Here is a 27,975-nt window from a genome sequence, read left to right as displayed (position 1 = left end):
CGTTATGACATTACATAGTCAGAGCAGACAAGAAAAGATACAGTAGCATCTGTTGACTGTCACACAAAACAGAACACAGGTAATAATAAAAGCAGCGATCTCATGATAATCCGCATTACATTAAATTACAAGAAACACTTACATGAACACACCAATATCAACGAACAGGGGCTGTAGTGGGGCAGCCTCTTCTAGTTGCCGCGAGACCTAATTTTTGAAGTCAATGACTCAAATGGTTGGGTCAATTTGTTCGAGCTTTCAGCTGTAGGAATTTCGACAACTGTGGTTGACAAAATTCAGAATCAACGGAAGACCAATTACTTTGCCCAATCAAATTAGGGCTTTGTGCCAAATCTTATTAACCGAAATTCAGTTAAGATCCTAGGGTTATTAATATATATGCAACAGAGAAGAGTGCAGGTCACAAAGACATACGAGGGAAAAAAACATAGAAATCGAAAATCATATGGAAGAATTTTTACCTTTTTCTCTGTAATAGTGATGGCGTAAGAGCTTTTGATTTCTGCTATATTTGAAGCAGAGATGGTGAAAAAATTGACAAACTCTTATCCGAGTTGCATACTGCAGTGGTTTTGGATGAGAGGAAGAATTCGGGTCTAGGTAGTTTTGTTTTTTCCTTTTCGGATTTGTAAAAGATAAACCCCTTCCTGCTTTTGGGGGCTTATCGATACCTTTTTACAAGGGATCGATATGTGGATTGTGCTAGGAAACTATCTTTTATGGGTTTTATTAAAACTATGTCATTTTTATGTAAAAATTAGGAACCGTTGTGAAATTTGCAGCACAAATTGAAATTTGCCGCTTATTTACCGCACTTTCTCCTTGTGCCACAGCAAAAGCGTTGTAAAAAGCCCGTTTTCTTGTAGTGGCTCGAATGAGGGCGTACAACTCTTTATCATAAGTTGAGTAGTTTAGTGCAGCCCCATTGAGTTTCTCACTAAAGTAGGCAATAGGTCTTCCTCCTTGGTTCAACACAGCTCCAACTCCAATACCTGAAGCATCACAATCAATTTCAAATGTCTTAGAAAAGTCAGGTAAAGCAAGTACAGGTGCATGTGTGAGTTTGTGCTTTAAAGCGCGAAAGGCTTGTTCTTGAGAATCTCCCCAATGGAAGTTCTCATTCTTCTTGATCAACTCGGTCAAGGGTGCAGCAATAGTGCTAAAGTCCCTCACGAATCTCCTATAGAAACCCGCAAGTTCATGGAAGCTTCGAATATCACCCACGGACCGTGGTGTCGGCCACTCTTGAATAGCTTGCACCTTTTGATCATCCACCTTCATTCCCTGCGCACTTATAACAAACCCCAGGAACACAAGCTCGTTAGTGCAAAAATTGCACTTCTTGAGATTGGCATAGAGCTTCTCTCTTTGAAGTACATCCATAACAGCCCTAATATGCTCTAGATGCTCATCATAAGACTTGCTATAAATTAAGATATCATCAAAGTAAACTACCACAAATTTTCCTAAGAATGGACGCAGAACATGATTCATTAACCTCATGAAGGTACTAGGTGCATTAGTTAGCCCAAAAGGTGTGAGAACCCGTAACTTTTCCATTTTCTAGGTTTTATTATCATTAATGGCATGTTTTCTGCATTTTCTTGATTAGGAAAATTTCTAGATAATTTGTATGAGTAAATAGAGGTTTTAGGTGATTTTTATAGTATCGAATAGGTTTTGAGAAATTAAGAGCGTATACCGGACGTGGGACCCACTAGGACGAAAAGTTCGGAAAAATTCGGCCAACTAGGTTAAGTTATGGATACTGGGTTTAAATTACCGGGTGTTGTGAGATAATTAGAGGTTGCTATGTGGATTGATGTGAGAGGGAACAAAGGGATAGAGATGCATTAATAGAGTGACAAGCGTCACTTGGACATTGGTGGCACTTTTTGACTACTATTCACACTTTTACCATTTGGTTAAAATAACTCAAAATTGACCAAAAATTCACTCAAAATTTCCTCTTCATAGCCGGCCCTCTCCTCCAAGAAAGAAAGAAAGAAAACTCTTCAAATCCTTGCCTCCATCTTGCTCAAATTCAACTAATCAACCACTTAATCTTGCTTTTGTTCCATAGAAACCTTTAAGTGAGTGATTGTGAGGTGTTTGGTGGAGTTGTTTGGAAAGCTAAGGTGACAAGTTGCTCTCTCTCTTGTGTTGCTAAGGTAAGTTGAGAAGGACCCCTCTCCTCCCTCTAATGATGCTTAAATCATGATTGGTGGTAGTATAAGATGCACTTTTATGGATTATATCTTGATTTCGATTGAAGTGATGAAGTTTTATAATTTTTGGGGATTTTTCTGTTTTCATATGAATATGATTATGTGGTTATGTATGATGATTGGAAATGGTATTTAAGGAAGCTAGAAGGTGGAAAAAGTGGTAAATTGCAAGCAATTTCTGTTTTGGAAGAAAAATTGGAAAGTTAGGGTTCTTTGAATTACCTTCTGCCTGGTTTTGTATCTCATAGCTAGAGGCCGAATTGGCCTTGGGTTAAAACATGAAAGTTGTAGGGAATGATATTTTAGAGGTTCCTACAAAATTTCAGGTCAATCGGAGTAGCGTAGCTTGAGGAAAGATGGAATTACCCTTGCTGCCCTGGTTTTACCCGAAATTGAGAATTGCTTCTGTAATGGGTTATTTTGGTTGGGAATGCTTCCGAATTGGTTGTTGAGGTCTTCTGATTAAATGTATCCCTGTTTCTTAGCTTTCATATAGCTTTGGAATTTCTGGATTTGGACTTAGGTAGGCTGATTTATGATGTTTGCACTAGAATGCGTTCTGTGAATCTGTTTTTTCGGTTCTGGTGTAGTAGATTGCATTTTTGACCTGGTTACACTCGAAAATGGGTTGAGTGACCTTCTGTAATATTGTATCCCTATCTCTTAGCTTCGAAATGGTGGGTCTTAGACCTTCATCCGATAATCGTAGTGCCTTTGGTGCCATTACCGCAAAATGACGTCAAAAACTGTTTTTTTCAGGGTTAAAGCTAGTTCCATTTCCGGATTTTTCTGGTTTCCTCTATTGCTTGTGTGTGCTTATGGAACCCTATTTTGGGAATATTTGGCATTGGTTTATGACTCGTTATCGAGTCTCATTGTTCTTGTTTGCGTGTTTTAGGGCGTGACGGTGGTTCACGACGTTCCTTTGACGGAAGTGCGTGAAATATCACTTTCGAGCTTGGTGAGTGTACTACTCACTTGTGTGTTACTATATGGCTTTGATACTTGAACTTGATGAGTTAAATGTTTATTGTACCATTGATATTGATTGAAGTGAGGGTGTACTTTATCACTCTCACTTATTTCTCATGTTATTGGAATGTTACATGAAATAAAAGTACATGACTTGGTGTCGTTTGGACGAGTATCCAACGACCATGATTGTTATCATTGAGCTCAACCCCATTGGTAGTTGATTGAATCGAGCTGGCGAGGCCTTGGTCGTGACAATTAATGAGCCTTGGGGAAAGTTATATGGAATCTTGTAGTATGCGAGACTCTCGATTCCGGTATACTCGAGTAATACCATAGTGCAAGTGTTTGGAGTTCGGGCCCGGTAGGGGTATGTTGGGTGGAAGGAATGGAAGTAAAGTGGAGTCTACGGTTGGTTACTTTTAAACATTGACGGAGAGTCAATGAGATCCGATCAAGAATGCAAACGAGGAAAAGGGCTCTTGAGAGCCGCCCGTATCCTTTTATCATCATTATTGATGTTTGTCTTTATTTACCTTTGATGAATTGGACTGAAAAGCTTGATGTATCTATGAACTTGGTTGCTTGAGTAGTATTATCTCACTGGGCAATTAGCTCACCCTATTCCTTTTGTTTTCCTTACAGGAAAATAAATACTTTTGGACTGCAATTGATAATTGGTTGCCGAATTGAGCTAGTTGGACATACCTTTTGTATAGCTCATTTATTGAAACCCTAAATGTACTTTTGGGACCGTTTCTCTTTTGATTTGGCAAACCGTACTTGTATCCACTTTTGAATCACTTTGGTATGCCGCTTTGGATTGTATCTGCTAAATTTCAACATGTAAATATTTGCTTGATGTTTGGTTGAGGTTTCGACGGGTCGGTTACTATTCATGGCCGACTCCGGTTTTATTTTTTTTATTTTGACATTTTGACTTGTTTACGCGCGTTTGTAAGTTCCGGATCGTAGCTCGCTCTATACCGAACCGTTAGTCCTGGCGAGAGCTGGGCAGGCAGTCCGCTAACCCCTTTGGTTCGCCTTAAGGGAAGGTGGGGCTGTCACAAAAGGCATTACTAACCACTCATACAATCCATACTTAGTCTTGAAGGCAGTTTTCCATTCATCCCCCTCCTTAATCCTAATTTGATGGTACCCACTTTTGAGATCAATTTTGGTAAAGAACACAGCCCCATGTAACTCATCAAGCATGTCATCTAAGCGAGGTATAGGGTGGCGATACTTTACCGTGATGGCATTTACGGCTCTACAATCGGTGCATATTCTCCACGTACCATCTTGCTTGGGCACCAGAATGACTGGAACAGCACACGGGCTTAAACTCTCACGTGCCCATCCTTTGTCTAGCAACTCGTCCACTTGCCTTTGCAACTCCTTAGTCTCCTCCGGGTTGCTCTTGTAAGCTGGGCGATTTGGCAATGAAGCTCCAGGGATGAAGTCAATTTGATGTTCAATGCCCCTAAGTGGTGGCAATCCACTTGGGACGTCCTCGGGGAAGACATCAGCGTACTCCTGTAAAAGAGACTTAACCTCGAGAGGTATATCAGTATCAAGTTCATGCACATTCAGAGCTACTTCCTTGCTAACAAGCATAAGAAGTGGCTGCTCATCTCTCATTAACTTCCTCACTTTCTTGGCTTTTATCAGGAGCATTTGTTTTCCCTCGATTTTTACCTCGCTTGCCGAGCTATCTATAGCCTTTTTCCTCTCCTTTTTTGCCTCGGCTCTCTCATTTTCTTTCCTTTTTGTACTATATTTCTCAAACTCTTGTTGCAATTTCAATTGGTCCTCATGCACTTGTTTTGGGGAAAGGGGAGCTAGTGTGACTTTCTTACTGTTGTACAAGAAGCTATACTTATTAGTCACACCATCAAAAGTCACCTGTCTGTCAAACTGCCAAGGCCTACCTAGTATAATATGACTAGCCTGCATAGGAACTACATCACATAATACTTCATCAGAATATTTATGGATTTGGAAGGATATAAGAACGTGCTTAGTTACTCGAACCTCCCCAGAGTTGTTGAGCCATTGGAGTTTGTAGGGTCGCGGGTGATCCCTTGTAGGCAACTTCAAGTTGTCCACCATGAGTGAACTAGCAACATTTGTGCAGCTCCCACTATCAATAATCACACTACAAAGGGCTTGGTTGACGAAGCACCTGGTGTAGAAAATGTTCTCCCGTTGAAGCTCGTCCTCCTTAACACGTGCAGTTAATGCTCTCCTTGCAACCAATGTAGTCCCAAAATGACCCTCGGGTGCACTAAACTCCTCTTCATTTGGCGATTCCCCATCACTACCTCCGTCAAGAGGTGGTATGCCGTCGTACTCGGCTTCGTCCTCACTTACGATCTCACCATTTTGCATCATAATCATAGTCCTTTGATTGGGACATTGACTAGCAATATGGCCTCTACCTTGGCATTTGAAGCATCGAGTATCACGAGCTCTAGTTTGTACCCTAGGCTCCTCAAATTTTGGAGTAGAAGAGGGCGGCTTACTAATACTAGGGTTGCCCACCTTACCTCCCTCGAATCTCGGCTTTGGTGTAGGAGCATTTGGTGAAGGCCGAGAATCATTCCTTGGTTGGAATGGGCGGTTGGTAGAGTAGGTGGTATTGCCGAAATTCGATCGAGTGGTACCCCTCCTCTTGAGCCTTTGATCGACCTTAATAGCCTTGTCTACAAGCTCATGCAACTCCATATAATGTTGAAGTTCCACTCGTTCAGCAATATCGGGTCGTAACCCGCTCAAGAATCTCGCCATGGTGGCTTCAGGATCCTCCTGTACATCCGCTCTAAGCATCAGGATCTCCATCTCCTTGTGGTACTCATCCACACTCCGGTTGCCCTGGACTAAGGTTTGTAACCGGTGGTACAAATCCCTAGTGTAATGTCCAGGTACAAAGCGAGTGCGCATCATGGCTCGAAGCTCGGGCCATGGAATGAGCTCAGGTAGCCCATTCCTCCTTCTAGACTTCTTGATTTGGTCCCACCAAACCACAGCGTACTCAGTGAATTCCATGGTGGCCAATTGCACCTTCTGCACCTCGGTGTAGTTTTGGCAAGAAAAGACCATTTCGATCTTGGATAACCATTCGAGAAAGGCCTCGGGATCGGACCGTCCTTTGAACTCAGGGATTTGCGTCTTGATTCCCTTGAATACATCGGTAGGTCCAGTCTGGTTCCTTTGCCTTGGTCGAATTCGAGGTTCCTCATCATCATCATCATTATTGGAACCATCGGACGACTCCTCCACGTCCCTTCGCCTTCGCATGGACTTAGAGGTTTTTGGTGTTCCAGACACTCGGAGTTGCAGCAACTCATCTTGAATGGGTTCTAGCATGCGTTGGAAACGCCTCTCCATTTGCTCCATCATCTGTTCAAAGTTCATGGGACGGGATACTCCTTCGTTTCCACTAGACATGGAGTCTCAAGTGTACCTGCTAGGGTTAATAGCAATGAAAAGGAAATAGGGGAAAAAGTAATTTTTTTTTTGTTTTTTGTTTTTTTTTTCACTTCACTCCCTAAGTGTATACACTCACACTCGTGTATGGTCACTCAGATCACTCTAATAAGCTTACCAAAATATTTTCTCACAGCCCCTTGCAAAACCTTGAAGAAAGTAGAACTCCTCAAGTGCTCAAATTTAGCTTAAAAATCAAGTTCACGCTAGAATTTGAGATTCGTAAGAGTAGAGATTTTCTTGGAAAACAAAATTAGGACACTAGGAATGGAGTGGTAGAATATATTCAAGAGTAAAAATGAGAAAAAGAATGGACACAAAAGCTACAAAAAATTACGAACGATGCTCAATGCTCTAACCGACAAGGAAATTGGTCCTTTTGCTTTGCTGGATTTTCGTGGAATGTTTACTCTTGTTCTAGCTGACTCAAGGTGCTGGTTTCTTTTTTGTTGCAGAGGTGTGGACACACCTTAGGAGTAACTCCAGGGAAGGACCGGCTACCAAATAGAAGACAAGTGAGTTGGAGGGCCACTTGGTCTTGTCGGTCCCTTTTGGTTTTTTTTTTTTTTTTTGAAGTTCAGCCGACTGGATCCTTTCCCAAGTGCTTGGAAAGGGTACCAAGACTGGGGATAAGTATGGGCAAGCGGTGGCTATAAATTAGGATATAGGATGACGTTGGTAGTCCCTTCGGTTTTAGAAGCTGGTTGGTGTAGAACCCTTGTAGCGGCTGTTTCTTTATTTTTTTTTTCTAGTTGTTCAGCCGAATCGGTTTCCCAATTCAATAAAAGCATGCAAGGCACTCTTGTTTCGAATGTGCTTGCTGTGTTTTTTTTTTTTTTTGTACAGCAGCAGCTTCGAATGAACACTGGTCTAGGCTACCCAGAATTTTCCCAGGTCTGGCTGAGTTTAAGTGCGGCCCGTTTGATGGTTTCTGTGTTTTTTTTTTTTTTTTTGGTAATCAGATAGGCTAGGTTTTGGTTCCCAAACGGGTCAAGGTTCAGCACCAGGTATAGACCAACCTTTAACAATCAAGAGTTGTAAACCAAACACAAAAATTTCCAGCAAATAGCTTCAAGAATATTGCTGCAAATTTCCAGATTTCAAAGGATCAAGAACCTCTTCAAGAGCTCCAAGAAACCGTGAAGTTTTGCTTACGAAATTCAAGAACAAGGTACCAATATTCTCCTAGAAAATAAATAACTAAGACACGGACCAAGAACAGCTTTAGAACCAACCACAATTCGACAAGGTTTGGGACTTGGAAGGAACACCGACCAGAATTTTTCTTTCCCCCCCTTTGTTTTTTTTTTTTTTTTGACTTAGGTTTGGGACTTAATCACAAAAGCAATAGACAAAAAACTAAGCAATGGACAAGCACAACAATCAGGGGACAATTCGGACAGACTTGCCAAAGCAAGTGCGGCACGGACCGAACTCCTATGACTCGATGTTACTAGCACCGCTTGATTCTTCAATTTGCTGGTCCCAAGCGGTGGAGAAAACAATCAGCAAGACATGACCAGATTTATCCACCCGAGACTCAGCAGTAATTGGCAATAACAAGGCACAGATTGCACAAGGTTCAACGGACACAGCAATACGGAAGAGACAATAAGAACACTAGCGGTGTGGGTTTGTTTCTTTTTTTTTTTTTTGATTTTAGCGACTGCTGGAATCCACACCACCAAACCAAACACAACACACTTGACTTCCAGAAATTCCAGAAATTGAAGACGACAACAAGACAAAAACAAACAATGATGACCAGACTCGAAAACAAAGGAAACTTACGGCCAGAATGCAACGTGCAAAAATTTTTTTTTTTTTTTGAGCTACCGAGACAGATACGAATTAAGGCACGAAAAGAGGGAAAACGATGTTACCAACAAGCTAGCTCTGATGCCAGCTGATACGAATCTCGTTGGTGAGGAGATTCGCGACCCAAGATCACTTGTTGGATTTGACGTCGGATGCAAGAAACGGTGGCAGCGGAAACCCTACGACCCCTCTAATCCCCGTGACTACGAACTTGTTGATACTATCTCAACCCGTAGTCAAACGAATTAGTGAACCTCAGGCAAGTGTAGAAGGCGCCACAATTCAAGTGTGATTCTTGAATTGATAAGCCGAACAAGAACACTAGAGTATAACTCTAAGTTGTTCAAGGTTTGCTCGAAAGCTATGGAGAAAACTCTCTCAATATTTTTATCATAAAAGTGTGTACCTTTGTGGGAGTAATGGGGTGCCTTATATAGGCTACAAGTAAACCCTAAACTAGTAAGGAAAAGGAACTAAAGGTGTGCTAATATGGGCCCTCGATGGATCGGGCCTCATGTGGGCTTTCCCTCCAAGGCAGCTCACCTTAACAAATAATGATGAATAAAAAGTAATCTTCCCTTGGCATTTCTATGTGCAACATGCACTTAGCCAATTATTCAATCTAATCAACTAATGTGGAATTAAATGACTATACTGCGAATCTCACTAACTAGGGTTTGATAAGACCCTAATACTCAGGTGTAGCTTCAATGCTCAATACCGGACCGCGATCACCTTCACTTGAGTGTACGAATCCTTCAAAGGACTTGTGTATGGCCTGAATAAGTACACTGAGTTGCTCACGAAGTCTCTTTGCTCAAGCTCTAGTAATGGATCCACTTGGAGCTTGCATGCGATCCTCACCCCCTTGATCACTCGAGCCATTGTAGACGTGGTCACGTACTATGATGCTATCAGATTCGTGGCGAGTCTTGAAAGTTGGCTGTCCGTGCAGTACTGTTCACCCGAGATAGTCCAGAAATTTCATTTGGTTTCTTAATTTTGAACCACTTACGTTGGAATTTTGGAAATGGTTTCTTCTAGACAAATATAGCCTTGTGAACCTAGTTTCCAATGCCACTGACAGAACCTAATTCCGATTTTTCCCCAATGAGCAATGACCGTTTTCCCGAGGCTGGTCGGGCAAGACAGTTTAACCGTAATGAAACCTTTGAGCTTCGGTGAAACTCTTCTTTTGCCGAACTTTCATGTACATACCAAACTTGTTTTCTTATCAACTTTTCCATGGTTTGGACCTCATTTGCATGATAGATTAAGTAGCTTAGGCTACTCACTTGGTCTCTTAATGAACCTATACTTTAGTAAGGAACGAATCCAATTGTTAATGGTTTCGCTCGTTGACCTAGGTTTGGGCAACGAAGGTGATCGTAACTGAGACGTTTGATGCTGATTGCTACTTTTGCTTGACAGGTGAGTGTTCCACTACCTGCTACCTGTTATGTGGAATACTTGCATACTTGGAATCGTTGATTTGCTATTGTTTGAGCCAAACACTGTTTTATTTAAAATCGAGGCGAGTGTGTACTTTATCGCACTCGACCTTCCTTGTTTTCCACTGAGGCTCCACTTACTGAATACGTTAACATGAAATGAGATATTGCTATACATGACTGTGCTTAAGTTGCTTGGATGACATTCCATCAACTACTGTTACTGTCTGGGTACCCAACCTCATAGGTGAGTCGGTCGTATCGAGTTAGCAAGGGCTTGGTGTGAGAACCCGTAAATTTCCTTATTTCTAGGCCTTATTTTAATTATTTGCACGCCTTTTATGCATTTTCTTTATTAGAAAATTTTCTAAATAATTTTTATGAGTAAATATAGTTTTTAGAAGATTTTTCTAGTATCGGTTAGATTTTGAGAAATTAAGAACGTATATCGGACGTGGGACCCGCTAGTGCGGAAAGTTCGGTCAAATTCGGCCAGTTAGGTTAAGTTTTGGATACTGGGTTTAATTTACCGGGTGTTAAGAGATAATTAGAGGTTACCAAGTGAATTGGTGTGAGAGGAACTGTGAGGCCCCAGTCCGTTCTTAAGTTTGATATTAGGTTATATTCATTATTTGTGCAGTAACATTAGGTTTTGGGACTAATTCGAAAACCCTAAGTTGGGGTTAGGATTGAAACCCTAGTTTTTGTATTTCTTATAAGTTTGAGTGGTGATTAAAGATAGTTATGCTAGTGTGTGTGTTTTAGTACAGGTACGTATAAGATTTGATCCATTTTAGATAGGTTAAGTGAGTTTAAAAGTTAGGAAATCCTAAACTAGAAAAGTTTCTAAGTTTAAATCCCTAATTTTGCCCTTGACAAAAAGGTTGTTATTTGATTGCTTTTATGTGAGATAAAATATGTTTAAGGATAGGTGATTAATATAGGAGGGGGATTAGTGAAGTAATTAAGTGTTTTAGATTAGATTAAGTTATAACCTATGGAGTTAATTGAAAGATTATCCAATGTTTAAGGGCAAGAGTGGAACAAAAGCTAAGTTGAAGGTGTAAGGGCTTGAGAGCAAATTGGAAGCTTTTATGTGATTGGTGTAGTAGAAAATATCTTCTCATGTCTTGACTAGGCTTATGACTAAGCTTATATCTAGAAGATCCAAGAGAAACTAAGCTATTAAACAACAAAAATAAGAAAGAAATAGAGAGAGAGAGGGCCGGATTTGAGAGAAAGAAAAAGGAAGAGAAAAGCTTTTGTTTCTTGCATTTGTTTTCATTAATCTTGAGTTTGGATATTGGAGGAACAACTTGGAGCTTGGTTTTGGAAGATTAACCTAAGAAACTTGCAACTTGAAGGTAAGTTATCTCTTTTGAAAGTTAAATTTTGGGGGTTTTAATCTTGAAGTCATGAAAGTGAAGTTTTTGTTGTAATTATGAATTTGTATGGTTTATGTGGTGTTTATTGAGTAGTTTAACGGTTAATTTTAGTGAGTTATTGCTGCTGGAATTTCGGTCAAGAGATGAAAGAATTAGGGTTTCTTGTTAAACATTTTAGTTAGCTCTAATCTTGTGTTATTGAACTTGTAGTGGTTGTGTTTGATGATTGGTTTCATTGGTATGGTGAGTGAGTGGTAAAAACTGATTATGGGTTAAGAAACCCTAGGCTTCCTTAGGTTGGTTTAGCTTGGCTAAGGTTTGGTTAGTTAGGGTTTGGTTAGTAGGTGGTTGGATTAAGTTTGGTGATGCAAATGGAGTTAGTCTAAGGATCATGGTTAGTTTTGGCAATTTTGTAGTGGCTTAGAGGGAAAACTTCGGACCATTTGTAGGTCATTTAGAAGTTAGTATATGTGTGTTTAGTTGGTATGAATTTGGTTGGAAACCTTGCATAAGAACCATAGAAATGAACCATGCGTTTGCGTTGCGCGGAACCGTTCAAAACCCCAAACAGGGTAACCTAGAACCTGAACTTAAGCTCCATTTTTCCGATTTGGTTGTTGACGTCTTCTTAAGAAATGTAGCCTGGTGTCTTAGCTTTCGGATGGCTTTGGAATCACTTGATTTGGACTTAGGTAGCCTGAATTACGGTTCGTTAACCAGAATGCGGTTTGTTCACCTGTTTTTGCGGTTCTAGTTTAGTATACTGAATTTTTGACCTAGTTTCACTATAAACTGGACTGAGGACCTTCTACAACCTTGTAGCCCTAGCTGTTAGCTTCGAAATGGTGTATCTTGCACCTCCATCCGATAATCGTAGTGCCAATGGTGCCAAAACCGCAAAATGATGTCAAAACTGTTTTTATGGTTTAGAGCTTAATTCCATTTCCGGATTTCCCTGGTTTACTCTAGTGCTTATACATTCTTATGGAGCCCTAGTTTGGTAGTATGTGGAATTGGTTTATGACTTGTAATCGAGTCTTATTGTGCTTATTTGAATATTTTAGGGCGTGACAGTGAGTAAAGACGCTCTTTGGGCGGAAGTTTACGAAATTCCACTTGCTTGCTTGGTGAGTGTACTACTCACTTGCTTGTTACTGTGTGGCTTTGTTTATTTGAACTGGATGCCTTGAATGCTTATTTGCACTGTTGAAACTGATTAAAGTGAGGGTGTACTTGATCGCCCTCACCCCCTTTTGTATTATACACGACTGTCTACTGTTTCACTGTGGTACTTGAAATGTACATGGAAAACTGGATTTGGTGTCGTTTGGACGAGGATCCAACGGCTTTTACTGTTACTACTGAGCTCAACCCCATTGGTAGTCGATTGAATCGAGCCAGCGAGGGCTTGGTCGTGAAAGTTGACGAGCCATGGGGACTGTTATATGGAATCTTGTAGAAGTGAGACTCTTGATTCCGGTATACTCGAGTATTACCAAATTTCTACTGTTTGGAGTTCGGGCCCGGTAGGGGGATGTTGGGTGGAAGGAATGGAAGTAAAGTGGAGTCTACGGTCGGTTACTTGTAAACATTGGCGGAGGGTCAATGAAGTCCGATCAAGTATACAAGTGAGGAAAGGGGCTCTTGAGAGCCGTCCGTATCCTTTTACCAATTTTATTAATGTGTGATCTTGGTTTACTTCTTTATTGAATGAATTGGGGTGAAAAGTCTTATGCTTATATGAACTTGGTTGCTTGAGTGATAGTATCTCACTGGACGTAAGCTCACTCTATTCCTTTTGTTTTCCTTACAGGAATTTGAATACTTTTGGAAAGTCCATGAATGTTGGTTGCCGAGTTGAGCTTATGTGAATGAAATTTTGAATAGCTCCTTTTGAGAAAACTCTAAGTGCATTTTGGATCCAACCAAAAACGTTGAGTTGTAATTTGCAAACCGTACTTGTATAAACTTGTTGGACAACTTGGGTATGCCCTTTTGGTATGTAAATGCTAAATTTCACGATGTATATGTTTGATTGATGCTTGGTTGGATTTTGATGTGTCGGTAACTATTCATGGCCGACTCCGTTTTCATTTTTTTTTTATGTTTGAAATTTTGACTTGTCTAAGCGCGCTTGTATGTTCTGGAACGTTTAAACCATGTTAAGTTGTCACGTTAGTCCTGGCGAGAGCTGGGCAGGCAGTCCGCTAACCCCTTTGGTTCGCCTTAAGGGAAGGTGGGGCTGTCACACTTGGTCGAGAAGGCTGATAAACCTTGAGAACTGTTTACTGTACACTGGAAATCGGTGTACTCGAGTATTACCAAACTACTGTTTATGGAGTGCGGGCCCGGTGGGGGGTTGACTGGTGGACGGAGACTGGTGAAAGCGGTGTTCTACGGACTTTATATCCTGTGATTGCAAACGTTGACGGAGTGTCAACGGAACCGGTAATGATCAAGCTCAAGTGGATTTGGCTTTTGGAAGCCACCTGTATCCTTGAATTGAACTGTGATTAAACTATTATTTTACTGTGTGGTGTTTATTTGGTTATTTTGTTTCCTTGTATGGCTATGTGTTTACTTGTTTATTTGGAACCTCTCTGGGCATTACCTCACCCCACTCCCTTTGTTTTCCTTAGCAGATCGGGAAGAGACTTGATCAAGAGCTTTCTAGCTTTCTTTTGCTCGTACTTGCGTTTTAAGGTTGTAACTTTTGTTTAAGCAGACTTGTAAGCTTAAATTTTCAAGTATGACTTATGTTATGTAATTTTGAGCGTGGAGTAGTAAGCTGACAGGTGATGATGCATATACTAAGCTGGAACGTCGAAATAGTGATTATGTTTTAATTAGGGTTTTAATTCCCTGTTTTGGAAGATGTTCTATCCGTGTTATTGATGATATTAGTTCTTTGAATGACTGAGTCCTGGCGAGAGTTGGGCAGGCAGTCCGCTGATACCCTAGGGTTCACCCTAGGGAGAGGTGGGGCTGTCACAGTTGGTATCAGAGCCTAGGTTTGAACTGGCCTGGGCGAGTTAGAAATTCCCGACTTGAGGATTATATTTGATTTTTCCCCTTAAGAATACTAAAGTTTGTCTACACTTTTGGGTAGGATGGACGACATAGTGGCCATAGTGATAGTCCAGTTGATGAGCAGCCCCATGAAGTACTTCCCATGATTAAGTATCAAATCCGGCCTGGAGGTGCTAGAGTTTATTGGAGCCTGTCAAATCGCTATAGGCGTTGCGAGTGCCGCCATACTTATGCCTACCCTAATGAAGTGGTATTGGCTGTGGTAAAAGAGCGAAAGGAGCTTGCAAAGGATAATGTTAGGCTTGAGGCCGAAGTGAACCAACTAAAGGAAGTTAATAAGAGGCAAGCCGATCGAATTAAGGAGCATGAGTACGATGTGGTTGAAGGCCAAGAAAGAGTTGATGACCTATGTGCACAACTTGGAGAAGCGCAAGAGCGCATGGTGAAGAGGGCCAGGAAAGCGAGGGTTAGAGCTGAATCGATCTTGAACATTTGTGATGAATTCCTTGGAGAGGAGAGTGATGAGACTTCTTACATAGGAGGCGAGATTAGAGACGAACCCGCCCAGTCTGGGGGGGTCAACTAGTCCTACGACGGATTAAGCCTCTACTCCTAGGCTACTACTTTGGATGATTTTGACTATTGCACATAGAAAGGATAGGAGAGGTTGTGGCTCGGTGGTTGTACAGTTTTCTTTTGACACTTGTGCTAGGTTTTGTTTGATATGACTGTACTTCTATATCTGTACTTTTGAGGCCTGTACTTGTTACCTTTGGTCCTGTTATCTTATAAATGACTGTTAAGAGCCCTTATGTACGATGTTTTGACTGTTGACTTGGATTTTTGACTTTTGACCGTTGACTTTTGGCTTTGACTTTTGACTATTAACTGTTGACTGTTGACTTTATTTCGCCATTGGCCTTTAACTGCTTTCTAAATTCACTCGCTTATTGTGACTCCGATTCCATTTCTTATGTGACTTTTAAATATGAGTAAGCACATATTGTTATACCCCTATTTGTTTACCTTGATAGCTATAATACTTGGGCCCTAAACTAATGAGTAATAATGGAGACTAGACGACAATATGGCTGGGGCCATGGGTGTGGATCTAGGTAAGTCCAGGACTAAGAGGAAGAATAAAGGTCTGTAGCCAATTAGAACCAAGAACCTGAATGTGGAGAAGGAGACTAGGTGGCTACAGCTATCAATTGTATGACCGATCTACTGTTTACCGGCCCGTTTGATTGACCATCGAGGTCAAGTCCCGGGTAACTAGTAAAGGAACCTTGAAGTAAGTGAAGATAGGGTCTGAAACGGTTCCAAAGTTCGCTTCCCCAAAATTTCTTAAAGGGCCAGATCCCAAAGTTGCCGAGAACTGGTTTGAAAGAATGGAAGATATTTTGCTACTTCGAGTGGCCCCTGCGCGGAGTGAACTTGGGGTCAAGTGGTGTTATTGTCCGATTATGTGGGTTAGTGGTAAGGACTAGGTGCCCTTCTGGGGCGTAAGCTATGAATCATGACTGTTATAAGCATAAACCCTTTATCAGGATACTTGGGAGAAATAGATATGTACGTCGGGTAAGAATCTCTAATATGGGTGATTTACTCTTGGGACCGGCCGGCTCGAATTGTGAATTATCTTATTGTGGATTTTTGTACTTGAGTACTAAAAAGAGGAGAGCACTAGAATAAGAGTCTGTATCTTGATGGTACTTGAGATAAGTTTTAATGGCAAAAGTCAAGGCGCGGAAGATTCTGACACTTGACCTAGTTGTTGGACTGATTGAGGGGATATATCTCGGAAGTTATCATGGACTAATCTAGAAATAGTCTGTTAGCGTTTCTATAGACGGTGGCTAGACTGTAGTGTACGTTGAGAAATTTGCACTGAAGACCTATTTCCTTCTCCTGCGACTGTGAAGACTTGATAAGTGTTTATTTCGAATGTGAGGCGGTTTGATTGTAACTATATGGATATTTGTACCCCTCTTGTGATATTCTTTCCTATACTTCCTTGGCACCTATCCACTAATGTCAAAGTATGGACTTGACTCGATCACTATCGTGGCGAAATCGTGAGTTTTGGAATTATACATGGGGATTTGAGAAAAGAATTTGGGTTCTATACCTGTATGCAAGTGCTTGAGATAGGATGTGGAACTTTCAACGTACAAAGTACGCTTTAGGATTTCATTATGTTCATAAGTGGTAAGGATACTCCTTGTGTTAAAATCTCCGGATAAGAATAAGTGGCATAGTGTTTCGAGATATTGCTCTAAATGTACCCTACTTTCTTGTCTATCTCATCTGAGAATAGCTACGTTTAGCTCTCGTGGTTGGATTGGAAATGAATGAATTTAAAAGTTATATGGTTAGAATGTCCAATTATAATTAGTTACTTATTCTACTCCTTTGATTTGCCTGGCAAGTTATCATCAAGTTAAGTGGATCAACGAGATGACAAATTTGACTGATCTGCACAAGAAAATAGAGATTATTCGAAGGGAAGTATTGTTCTAAAAGAGATTAACTGAGCACTGGGGATGATGATGGGCACAAGAATACTTGGAGAAATTGAACTATTGCACCAGAGCATAGACTTGAAAAAGAAATATGAAGGGATTCCAGAAGGGGTACGCAATAAGTTTAAATTAGTGCATTTGCCTAGTCGAATAGCATCTCATGACATCCCTTGTCCAGTTAGCCATTAGTGAGTGGTTGGGCAGTATTGGATCCTTGCCCATGAGTCTATTGCTATAACTTAGTCTTTAAGTTAGGTGAAGATTTTCGTTTGTCGTTCCAAAGGAATAAACTTACCGTATAGTGTATGGGTTTGAGAGCTAGCAAGAATAGTAGCCAAGTTTTAACTCTTCTTTTATCAAGATTAAAGTTTGTGTCACATTCTTCACCTTGACAAAATAAAAAAGTTGACCAAATTGTTTTCATCTTTCATCTTGCTTAGCCGAACAAATGGAGAAGAAAACCCAAAGAGAGACCTTCAACTCTCTTTCAAATTTGTACTTGAATCTTGAGTTTCAACCAACTAATTTGCAAACTACTCTATAGAAATGATAACTAAGGTGGATTTCTAGGTGTTGGTGGTGTGATTTTGGAGGAAGAGGCTCTAAATTTTCATCTTTCTTAAGGTTACAGGGTAACTTTAGCAACAAACTTTCCTTTACTTTAAAATATAAACTCAACTTCTCTTTCGGGTGGCAATGACCCCAACTCCTCCGGAAATACATCCGGATACTTACTAATCACGGGCATGTCCTTTAGCTTAACCTTTTCTCCTGGGGTGTTAACTAGAAAAGCTAAATAACCACGTGCCCCATGACTAAGTAATTTCCTAGCACTTATTCTCGAAATGAGCGCAGATGAGGCTAACATACCCCTCACATCTAGTTTTAAAGTTGCCTCACCTAGTATGCAAAACTCAACCACCTTTAACCTACAATCTACCCGGGCATGATAATGAGCTAGCCAATCCATGGTTAGAATAACATCGTACCCCTTAATGGCTAGATTTATGAGGTCGACTACTAATTTCTGCTCACCAATCCAAATATCGCAATTTCTATACACCTCATTCATAAGTAAAGTTTGATTACCCGTAGGTGTTCTTACTTCTAAGTCATAAGGTAGCCTTTCAACTTTCATGTCAATTCCAAGCATAAATGTAGGGCTAACAAAAGAATGAGTGGCACTAGGGTCTATCAAAATTTTGGCTAACCGATGGAAAACAGGAATCGTACCTTCCACTACCTCCGTTGGCTTAGGTACCGATTATTGGTCCAACGAATATACCCTCACTGGTACCCTTGACCTGGTCCCTCCTACATTGGTCGGTTTCGGGTTTGATTTGCCAGCCCACTGAGCATCGCTGATTAGCGAGCAATTAGCGATCTGGTGCTCCGTGCTTCCACACCTTAGGCACTTCCGGGCCTTTCTCCAGCAATTATCCTCAGTATGGTTTGATTTTCCACAATATCCACATGTTACTCTAAGAATGGAGGTCTGGCCCTCCTGTGGATTGCCTCTCCCCTGCCCTCTTCCACCTTGACTTCCCCTCGGCGTACCTCCCCTCGAAGTACCGGTAAACCTCTTACCCCCAGCTCCACGACCGACTTTAGGGGGTGGTGTGCTTCGATCACTCTGTGTCGGCCTTTGACTTCTACCGGGCGCCCCTTTTCATTTCGCGTGAAAGTTCCTCACTTGTGCCCTGGCAATGTCTATCCTCTGGGCCTTTTCCAAAACCTCAGTAAAAGTATTAATCTGGGCTGCTGCTAAGGCCTTCTGTATTTCCACATTGAGCCCTTGAACAAACGTCCTTACCTTCCTTTGCTCTGTAGCTATCAATTCAGGAGCAAATTTGGATAATTTCGTAAATTGGGTCTCATACTCAAATACACTCAAAGTTCCCTGCCAGAGTTTAATAAAATCGTCCTCTCTCTTCTCCTGGACGATAGGTGGGAGGTATTTTTCGTTAAACTCCCGCACGAAGTTCAACCAGGTCCATGCGGTTCCCTCTCTCTCCCACTTGGCTCTAACCACATTCCACCAAACTCTAGCCGGACCTTCGAACTGAAAAGCAGCAAATTGCACTTGCCCATCCTCCGCATAATTTGGAGCGGTGAATATATTGATCATAGTCTCTAACCATCTCTTCGCTCCCTCAGGGTCCGGTCCTCCCAGTAACTTAAGAGGAGAGAACTTCTGAAATCTCTCTAGGGCCCTATCTTGCCCCATATCGGGATCCCTAGGTTGGTTCACAGGGGCTTGACCCGGTTGCTCTACTAAACGAGCAAGGATATTAGTCATTTGCTGAATTGCCGTCGTCACCTGATCCCCCCCTTCCACTCGGGGTCCAGGTTGCGGCTCAGCTGTTCCACTTCTTTCCCCTCTCGGTTCTTGCACTGGTTCTTGGGCCTGTCTACTCCCTCGCCCACGATTAGAGCCACGCCCTCGGGTAGCTCCCTGATCCTGATTCCTTCTACCTTCCATGATCCTTGACTAACCAATAATATAAATAGACAAAATAAGGTATGGCTCAGATAAAACATTTTCAAATCATAAAGCAGGGATCATAAAACACATTCAAACTAAACATGGCCTTTATATACATAGTAAAATAAGTCACATAGCAAGTTAAAAGTACTATACATGCCAACTAGTCAAGTCAAAGGCTCATACTAGCCAAGGGACGTAGAACAAAACAACTCTAATTACATTCACCTTAACACGTCACATTAAAAAACAAAAGGGGACGTGTCATCCCACTATGTCCCTAACTACCTCACAAAAATCTCTCAAACCCTGAACTAGGGGTCTAGTTAGATGCCAACCCAACCGACTCCGTAGGTGCGGCAGACTCCTCATCTGGATCCCCCTCGGGATCCTCCCCAGGATCCCCCTCGGGATCACCAGGAATCGCAGGCACTTGACCCTCCTCGGCCAAGTCTTGAGCCACATCCAACCACTAGAGCCCCGCACTTCGTCAGAATACGGTCGGTTCAGTATCGGACATCTCCGACTACCCGTACAAGGTGACCAGTAGTCGCTTGAGCCTGCTCTCTAAAGGCATCAGTCTGCTACTGCTCCTCCAGAACCGAAGCCTCCAGCTCTCGAATCCTAGCACTGTGTACTCGTAGGGCTACCTGGAGACGCTCGATCTCCGTCTGGCACCTACGATTGGCGCTACCCAATCATCTCCGCTCATCGTCCACGGCCAACACTACCCTATCGGGATAGGAGTAGGTCTTCCAGCAGTCGCAATGCTGGATCTTGCGTTCCGGAGACCACCGACACACGGGCCCATCGGGACTCTCCTGGTAGGTCAGTACACGACATGCAGGTCCCTCAAGGTGTATCTCATCAGTAGGTACAGGCTGAGATGGCCCAGCACCCCCAGTAGCATCTGTACCCGCCATCGCCTACATTACAAGTAACATTACAAGAAGAGGCAAGTTAGACATATAAATCGAGGCTAAAGGCCTATTCTCAAGTATGAAACCCTAACCTATTATATCCATCCTATAATGTGATAGCCCCACCTTACCCTAAGGCGAACCAAAGGGTTCGGCGGACCGCTTGCCCAACTCTCGCCGGGATTCAGTCATACTTCCATCAAAACCGAAATAAAACTATAAGAATCAAAACGAAATGGAAGGGCCACCGCCATACAGGATCCAACCAAGTACAAGTACACTTTGTTTGCCATGAAAGAATGTACATTCCTGAATACATATGTTACATAAACACGAGGAAACATTTTAAATATACATATTAGTAAGTTTACAAATCCGAAAGGAAATATTGTATTAAGATACATTTAGGGTTTCCAAGTTGTCGAGGAGCTATACCAAAAGAACAAAAGAATTTCTAACTAGCTCAACTCATTTCTCAAAACATTGCAGTTCCAAAAGATGGTTCCCTGTAAGGAAAACAAGGATAACGGAACGGGGTGAGCTAAAAGCTCAATGAGGTACCAACAGTATAAACAGTAGAATCAGTAGAATTCATGAGAAAGCACTTTGGAGGCACATATTCACATCAAATACGAGAAATGAATGAACATCACAATGTAAAGGATACAGGTGACTCTCAGGAGCCAAATCCCCGTTGCTATACTTGATCCAGCCCCGTTGACCCTCCGTCAACATTCAAATAAAGGAACCAGTCCAGTAGAACCCCACTTTAACGCCAAAACCCCGTTCACCAAACATACCCCTTACCGGGCCCGAACGCCAAACAGGAACAGGAATGGTAATACTCGAGTATACCGGAATCAAGAGTCTCAATACCCAAAGATTCCCCAGGAACAGGTACCCATGGATTGTCAATTATTTCAACCAAGCCCTTGCTAGCTCGATTTAATTAACTCCCCATGAGGTTGAGCTCAAGTTTAATAGGAAAATCGTTGGACACACTTCCAAACGATCTCATAACAAGTGCAAGTACATAACAAGTACAAGAAATAGATTTCAGTTCGTTCAATACAGGTAAGAGAACGAGTGTGATAAAGTACACTCTCGTCTCATACAAGATAAACAGTCAGGAAAGACATTCAACTAGCCATTTGCAAGTACAAAAAACCAGTTTAGCAATAATTCAGGGGAGTGGTGCACTCACCAGTTAAAGCAAGGATACGTCAAAAGTTTCAACCAAGGTAGGGCTCTAATCACCAAGAAATCCTAGAATAACCAAGGTAAACAATTATGGTTCCCACAATCACAAATCCAGTAAATGGAATGCATAAATGAGACTCGACTACATATCGTACACCTTTCCAGGTTAAGTACTAGTACAAAAGAATAAAATATGACTTTTGAGCAAAAGGATAACAGTTGGTCCTAAGGTTACAAACAATTCCTAAAACCCATCATTTTTACCAAGATCAACTCAACTTGAAAGAATCTCGTAGCCCTAAAATTTTGGGCAGCATGCCCTCTGTATTTACCTATTTTCCAACCATTTATGGCTTTATTATTTTCTTCAACCAATCCCAAAGTCATACACAATATAAATTCATCACAACAGCCGTTCAATAGGCTCAAAGTCATTCGAGTACAAGATTGAGCTAGGAAAATGATCGGAAATGAACTTTAAGCTAAGAAACCAAAAAGGTAGATTCACCGCTACTTAGCGTATCGGACATAACCGAAGCTACGCTTATTGGATTGAAGTACAAGTTATACTGTTTCGAAGCTAAGATAGAGGGTTATAACTTTGATGAAGACTACTTAGTCAAGTTCTCACCCTAACTAGGTCAAAGTTACCAAAACAACCCCAGATTTTCCACTTCGAAGCTCACTGTGAAATCCAACTAGCAGTCCTGATTCATTCAATCATATCTCAGCACACACAACTCCAATTCAGGTAATTCCAAAGCCATTTGAAAGCTAAGATACAAATATTTAATTCTTAAGAAGATATCAACAACCAATTCAGTAGTATTCCTGGTCAAACTAATCAATTACAGAAGCTGATTATCAGTTTCGGACAGAAACAGGGCAGCAGGGGTATTTCAGTCTTTTCACAGGATACGTTACTCCGATTGAGTTGAAATTTTGTAGACAACTATAAAACATCATTCTATACAACTTTAATGTTTTAACCTAAGCCTGATTCAGCCTCTAGCATGCTCAAATAAAACCGAACAGAACAGGGAAATTGGAACCCTAATCTGGAAATTTCGGTACAAAGCGGAAATTTTTCGCAACTGGCTACAATTGACGCATCAAAGCTTCATTCCAGTCCATTCTGAGCCATCATCCATGGCCAAAAAATATTAAATATATGAAAACAGAAAAATCATGAATAATTATAAAAATTCACCAATCTCCACCAAAAGTCACAAAATCATGCACAAAACCAACTCTATGACTAACACAAGTCACTACTTAAGCATTATTAAGGACAAAGAAAGGATTGCTAGACATGATACCTTGAAATCTCAAGAAAGCTGATGGCTTAGTCCTTTCCCTTCTCTAATCATTCCACCACTACCTTCAATCTTCCTAAGTAAGTGACTTTTATGGAGAAAATCAAAGTTTTAACGGTTGGTTAGTAAGATTAAAGAAAGAAATGAATAAATAAGTTGGAAGTTTTCTTTCTTTTTCTCTCCAAGGTGCTCGGCCAAGATGATGATGAATGAAGATGATTTTGGGTCCAAATTAGATATTTAGTAAAGTTAATGAATAGTAGTCAAAGTCATGGTTGAATAGGAAGGTGACACTTGTCACCCTTTTTAATGCAACTCTATCCTTTTGTCTCTCCAATACTAATCCATCTAGTAACCTCTAATTATCTCTCAACACCTAGTAAATAAATCCCTTTATGCAAAACTTAACCTAATTGGCCGAATTAACCGCACTTAACGCACTAGCGGGTCCCACGTCCACCATACACTTCAAATATCTCATGAGCTTACTTATACTAGAAAAATGTTTTAAAAACTATTTTTACTTATAAAAATATCACCAAAATAAATATAATAATGAAAATATAGAAAACGTGTACAACGAAAGAAAAATAATGCGTAGAAATTAAGAAATTTTTTTCGGGTTCTCACATATAACCAAGGAATAACTAGTATAAATCATGCAATCTACCCAGATCAATTTAAACCTAGGCTCTGATACCACCTGTGACGACCCCACCTCCCCCTAGGGCGTTCCTTAGGGTTTAGCAAGTCGCCTGCCCAACTCTCGCTAGGACTCACTCATGTAAAACTCGCGAAAATAACTTTCAAACGTAGAAAAATAAAGAACACAATCCCTTCAGCTTAATATATATACAACAGCACTCAGATCCAATTACAAGGTTCATACATGCCGAAATACATTAACGGATTTACAATTCAAGTACACACAACCCTAGACGGTTGCTAGTGTGAGTACAATTTCAAAATGCAAAATAACTAGACTACGCTAGTTTGTACACGTCTCACGCCTCGCTCGTACCCCTGTAAGGAAAACAAAACTAATGGAGTGAGCTAAAACTCAGTGATGTTTCAAATATCAAATTGTCCATCAAATAAAGTAAAAGTAGCATAATAGTGAAATAGCGAGCAAAACAAGTCAAGAAGTGAGTAACAACACTTCATATGGCCAAACAATAAATTTTCCGCATTTCACATATAAGGGTGCAGTTGCTCATATATCGGCTCCACCATAGCTTGATCGATTGGTAGTTGACACTCCGTCAACTTTCAAGTAAGAAACTAGTCCAGTAGAACACCACTTAACTCCAATCTCCGTCTACCGACCAAACCCCTTACCGGGCCCGAACTCCACAATAAACACTGGTGGTAATACTCGAGTATACCGATTAGTCGAGGAGATAACACTCCACTCGACATCACTAACTACCCAGGGTTTGTTATCTAATCGACCAGGCCCTTGCCGGTTCAACTCGACTAACTAGCCACAGGGTTTCTGGAATTCCAGGCAAGATACAAGTCATATGCATACATAGCAAGTCAATTGCAATCGATGAACAAGAACAAATCACATTAGGGCAAGTGCGATAAAGTACACTCTTGCCCTATCAATTCACTTATATATCATGTAATTACATTGGTCAAGTATTAAACACAAATGTCAAGTTCAATCAGATATTTGGAAACACTCACCAAAATGTAGTGCCTCTAGTGATCACGTCTGGGTTGTACTCCGGGTTTGGAGTCCAAATCTGCGATAAAACTTTGTTTAAGAACTTGGAAAAACGACTAAGGGTCGAAACTTACACGTTTCGTTCAATAAGAATCAAGTAATTGAAATTTGTTTGGAGCATATTCGTGAAACACTTGCTCGCTTTTCAAACTGGGAAATTTTGTAGCAATTATATTTGGCAATACCATTTAAGTCAAAAGAACGAGGAAGACGTATTTTTAGTAGTTGTTATTTCATTTTCCAAGGGTACAAGTTCGGCCAAGTTCTAACTTACATACCTCGAAAAAAGAAGATGCAAATATCCTACATGGTTCACGTGGTATTCACTCTCAAGCCTTAGTCGAGTCGCAAGTATATCTACATAGCTCTCGAGTGTAAATTTGGGCAGCACGCCCTTTGTATTTACCTATTATCCAGCCATCTATGGATTCATTCTTTTCCTCAATCAGTCCCAAAATCACACACAAAATAATCTCATTTCAATAGCCGTTCCATAGGCTCAATGTCGTACAAGTACAAAATCAAGCTAGGAAAATGTCCGGAAACGAAGTTTAAGTCATAAAACAAAAGACAGATTTGATGTCGCTTAGCATATCGGACACAAACGAAGCTACGCTTATCGAATTGGTGTATAATTTATACCATTTCGAAGCTAAGATAACGGGCTACAACTTTGATGAAAACCACTCAGTCCAGTTCGTAATGTATCCAGGTCAAAATTTCAAATTACAGAACCAGAATCTCACAATCAGGCTAGTTAACCGCACTATGCGTAAATGACAATAACTCAGGCTACCGAAGTCCGATTGAGGCGGTTTCAGAGCCGTTAGACAGCTAAGACATACCACTACAACTTATGTGTTTTGTCCAAAGGCTAATTCAGTACGGATCAGGGTGACCAGATGCGGTCAGATTGGTAAAATGTCAACACTGTCCACAGAGCTCTACCTATGGCAGTCAGGGGTATTTTTGCCTTTTTATATGATACAGTGCTCATATTGAGTTGACATTTTACAGAAAGCTATAGAACATCATTCTCTATAACTTTCATGTTTTGTGCCAAGCCTAATTCAGCCTCCATCAGGGTCAAACAGAACCGGCCAGAACAGAGCAATGAAGAATTTCAATTCTGGAATTTAAGGTATTCAAGGTGTAACTTCACATTTCTAGATTAAAATCACTACTACTACCTCCTATACAATCCTACATATACCATATACCATCTAAACAACAAGAATTACGAGTGACCATTCAAAACCCTAACTCACAATTCATCACTACAATCATCAAAATCACTTAGATTAGGTATTACCAAGCATGAATTCATGTTACTACATAACTCAAACAAGAGTAAGGGAAAAGGAAAGGATGGTCAGTCATAATACCTCAATAAAAGGGCTTGCAAGAGTTATCCTTCACCTTTCCTTGTGAAATTTAGCTCCCTAAGCTTCCCAAGATCTCAATTTGCAAGTTATTTGGTTTAGTTTTCTTGTTTTCTCACTCAATCAAGCAAAACCCCAAGATGGATTGAAGTTCTCTTCTCCCTTTTTTTCTCTCCTAGGTTCAGCCAAGAGGAATGAAAAATGAACGGAAAATGAAGTCCAAGAAGGTTATAAGGCTTGGTCCTAATTTGGGTCAAAGATGCATGGATTGATGCCACTTGTCACCACCAATTTCCATCTCAATTTTTTTCTTTTCTCTTGGTTCTTGAAGTCAAAAATTTTGGCCACCTTGATCATATTTAGGGCTGATATTTAGGCTCTAATAACAATGAGATTAACTTGATAAAATGGTAGTCCAATGGTATGTTCAATTGGTAGTGAACGATACCCGTCGGTTCGAGCCGATTTTCCTTAAATCGCGTATACTAGGGTTTTAACTTATAATTCACTACCTTATTATTATAACTTCTAATCACACACTTAATATCATTTAAAACTCACTCTTAATCACCAAATTTGATCCACCCTCCGTACCGGATAGTCACACTACGGATAGGCGTAAAAACCCTAATTCGCGCTAACTTGAAAACGGAAAGGGAAAACCCTTAATTCTATGTTCATTTGCACTTATTGTGGGGTGATTGGGTAGTAGGGCCATTATAAAGTAATAATTTCCAAATAAAAGGAAATTTTTAAGAAAAATATAAGGAATTTTACAAGTCCTCACAATAGTCAATTATTATTTGTTTAGGCGCTCAAGGGGACATTCAAGAGGTACTCGAAGCGGACACCTAAAAGTTGTTTGAGCACTTATTCCCTATTTTGATTGGTGAGTGTCAAGTGCATGATTTGTTGCAATTATGTGAATTGCTTCTTATGGACTGAATGGTTTATGACTGTTGAGTCGAGTGTGTGCTTTATCGCACTCGTTCTCTTTTAACTGATTGAACAACTGAATTGAACTGCTTGTAACTGAATTGCTTGCATGTCGTTGGAGTGAATCTCCTCGACTTATAACTGAACTGTGGGAACGCCCAAATCTCAATTGGCCGACCGTGCGACTCGAGCCAGCAAGAGCTTGGTCGAGGAGCTTGGTGAACCATGAGACAACTGTAAGCTTGATCTATTGAGAGATCTTGCTTGGCCTACTCGCATAGTAGTGCCTATTATTGATGTTCGGGCCCGGTGCGGTGTATGGTGGACGGAATTGATGTTAAGTGGAATTCTATGGACTTAAATGCCGACCCGGTTGACGGAGTGTCATCGCGGGAAGGTATTCAATTGTGGCTTGGCGAAGCAAGTGGAACTTAGCTCCTGAGAGATCCTGTATCCTCATTGAATGTGTTTAATTGAAAATTTGTGAATTGCTTGTATGTTATAGCTTTAATTCTTGTTTAAATGGCGTTGCTACTTGAACTATGTGTTTTACATATTTTCTTGGCCTCACGAGCATCCGGTCACCCCGTTAGATTTATTTTCCTTAACAGGAGCTGAACTGGAAGGGGATTATGGAAAAGCCTACTTGATGGCTCTTTCGGCTAGAATTTTGAAATGTTTTGTCTAGACATCTTTTAGGAAGTTGTATATTTTGGAAAGTGGATGTATTTTGAACTTGTGATGTAAGATTGAATATTTATGTATGGAAGCGACTTCTCTTTCTTACTTCATCTTGTCTTATTAGTTATTATTGGTAATAAGCTTAAACTGGAATTGTACTGAGTTCTGGCGATAACTGGGCAGGCGTCCCGCGGATACCCTTTGGTTCACCTTAAGAAGAAGTGGGGGCGTCACAACTCGAGCCGGCATGGGCTTGGTCGAGAAGCCTGGTGAACCATGAGAAAATTATAAAATTGATCTTTTTAGGTCTTGCTTGGCATACTCAAGTAGTATTGTCCTTTCAGTGAGTGTTTGGTTACGGATCTGAGAGGGTGAAATGAGGGATGGAGGAAGTAAGCAGGGTT

General features: G+C 40.9%; 1 protein-coding gene across 1 annotated transcript; it reads right to left on the bottom strand.

Moving 5' to 3' along the window:
- Positions 1-2: 2 nt before the first annotated feature.
- On the bottom strand, positions 3-6,620 carry LOC113696748 (uncharacterized). The gene is made up of 3 exons (XM_027216132.2): positions 4,306-6,620; positions 832-1,444; positions 3-56 (listed from the first exon to the last, which is right to left on the bottom strand). Exons 1-3 carry the CDS (start codon positions 6,618-6,620, stop codon positions 3-5), a joined length of 2,982 nt encoding a protein of 993 aa, XP_027071933.2.
- Positions 6,621-27,975: the final 21,355 nt, after the last annotated feature.

Source organism: Coffea arabica, chromosome 6e (assembly GCF_036785885.1).
Source record: "Coffea arabica cultivar ET-39 chromosome 6e, Coffea Arabica ET-39 HiFi, whole genome shotgun sequence".
NCBI classification, from domain to species: Eukaryota; Viridiplantae; Streptophyta; class Magnoliopsida; order Gentianales; family Rubiaceae; genus Coffea; species Coffea arabica.
The sequence above is the reverse complement of the archived record's forward strand: the minus strand, read 5'-3'. Positions and strand labels throughout refer to the sequence as shown.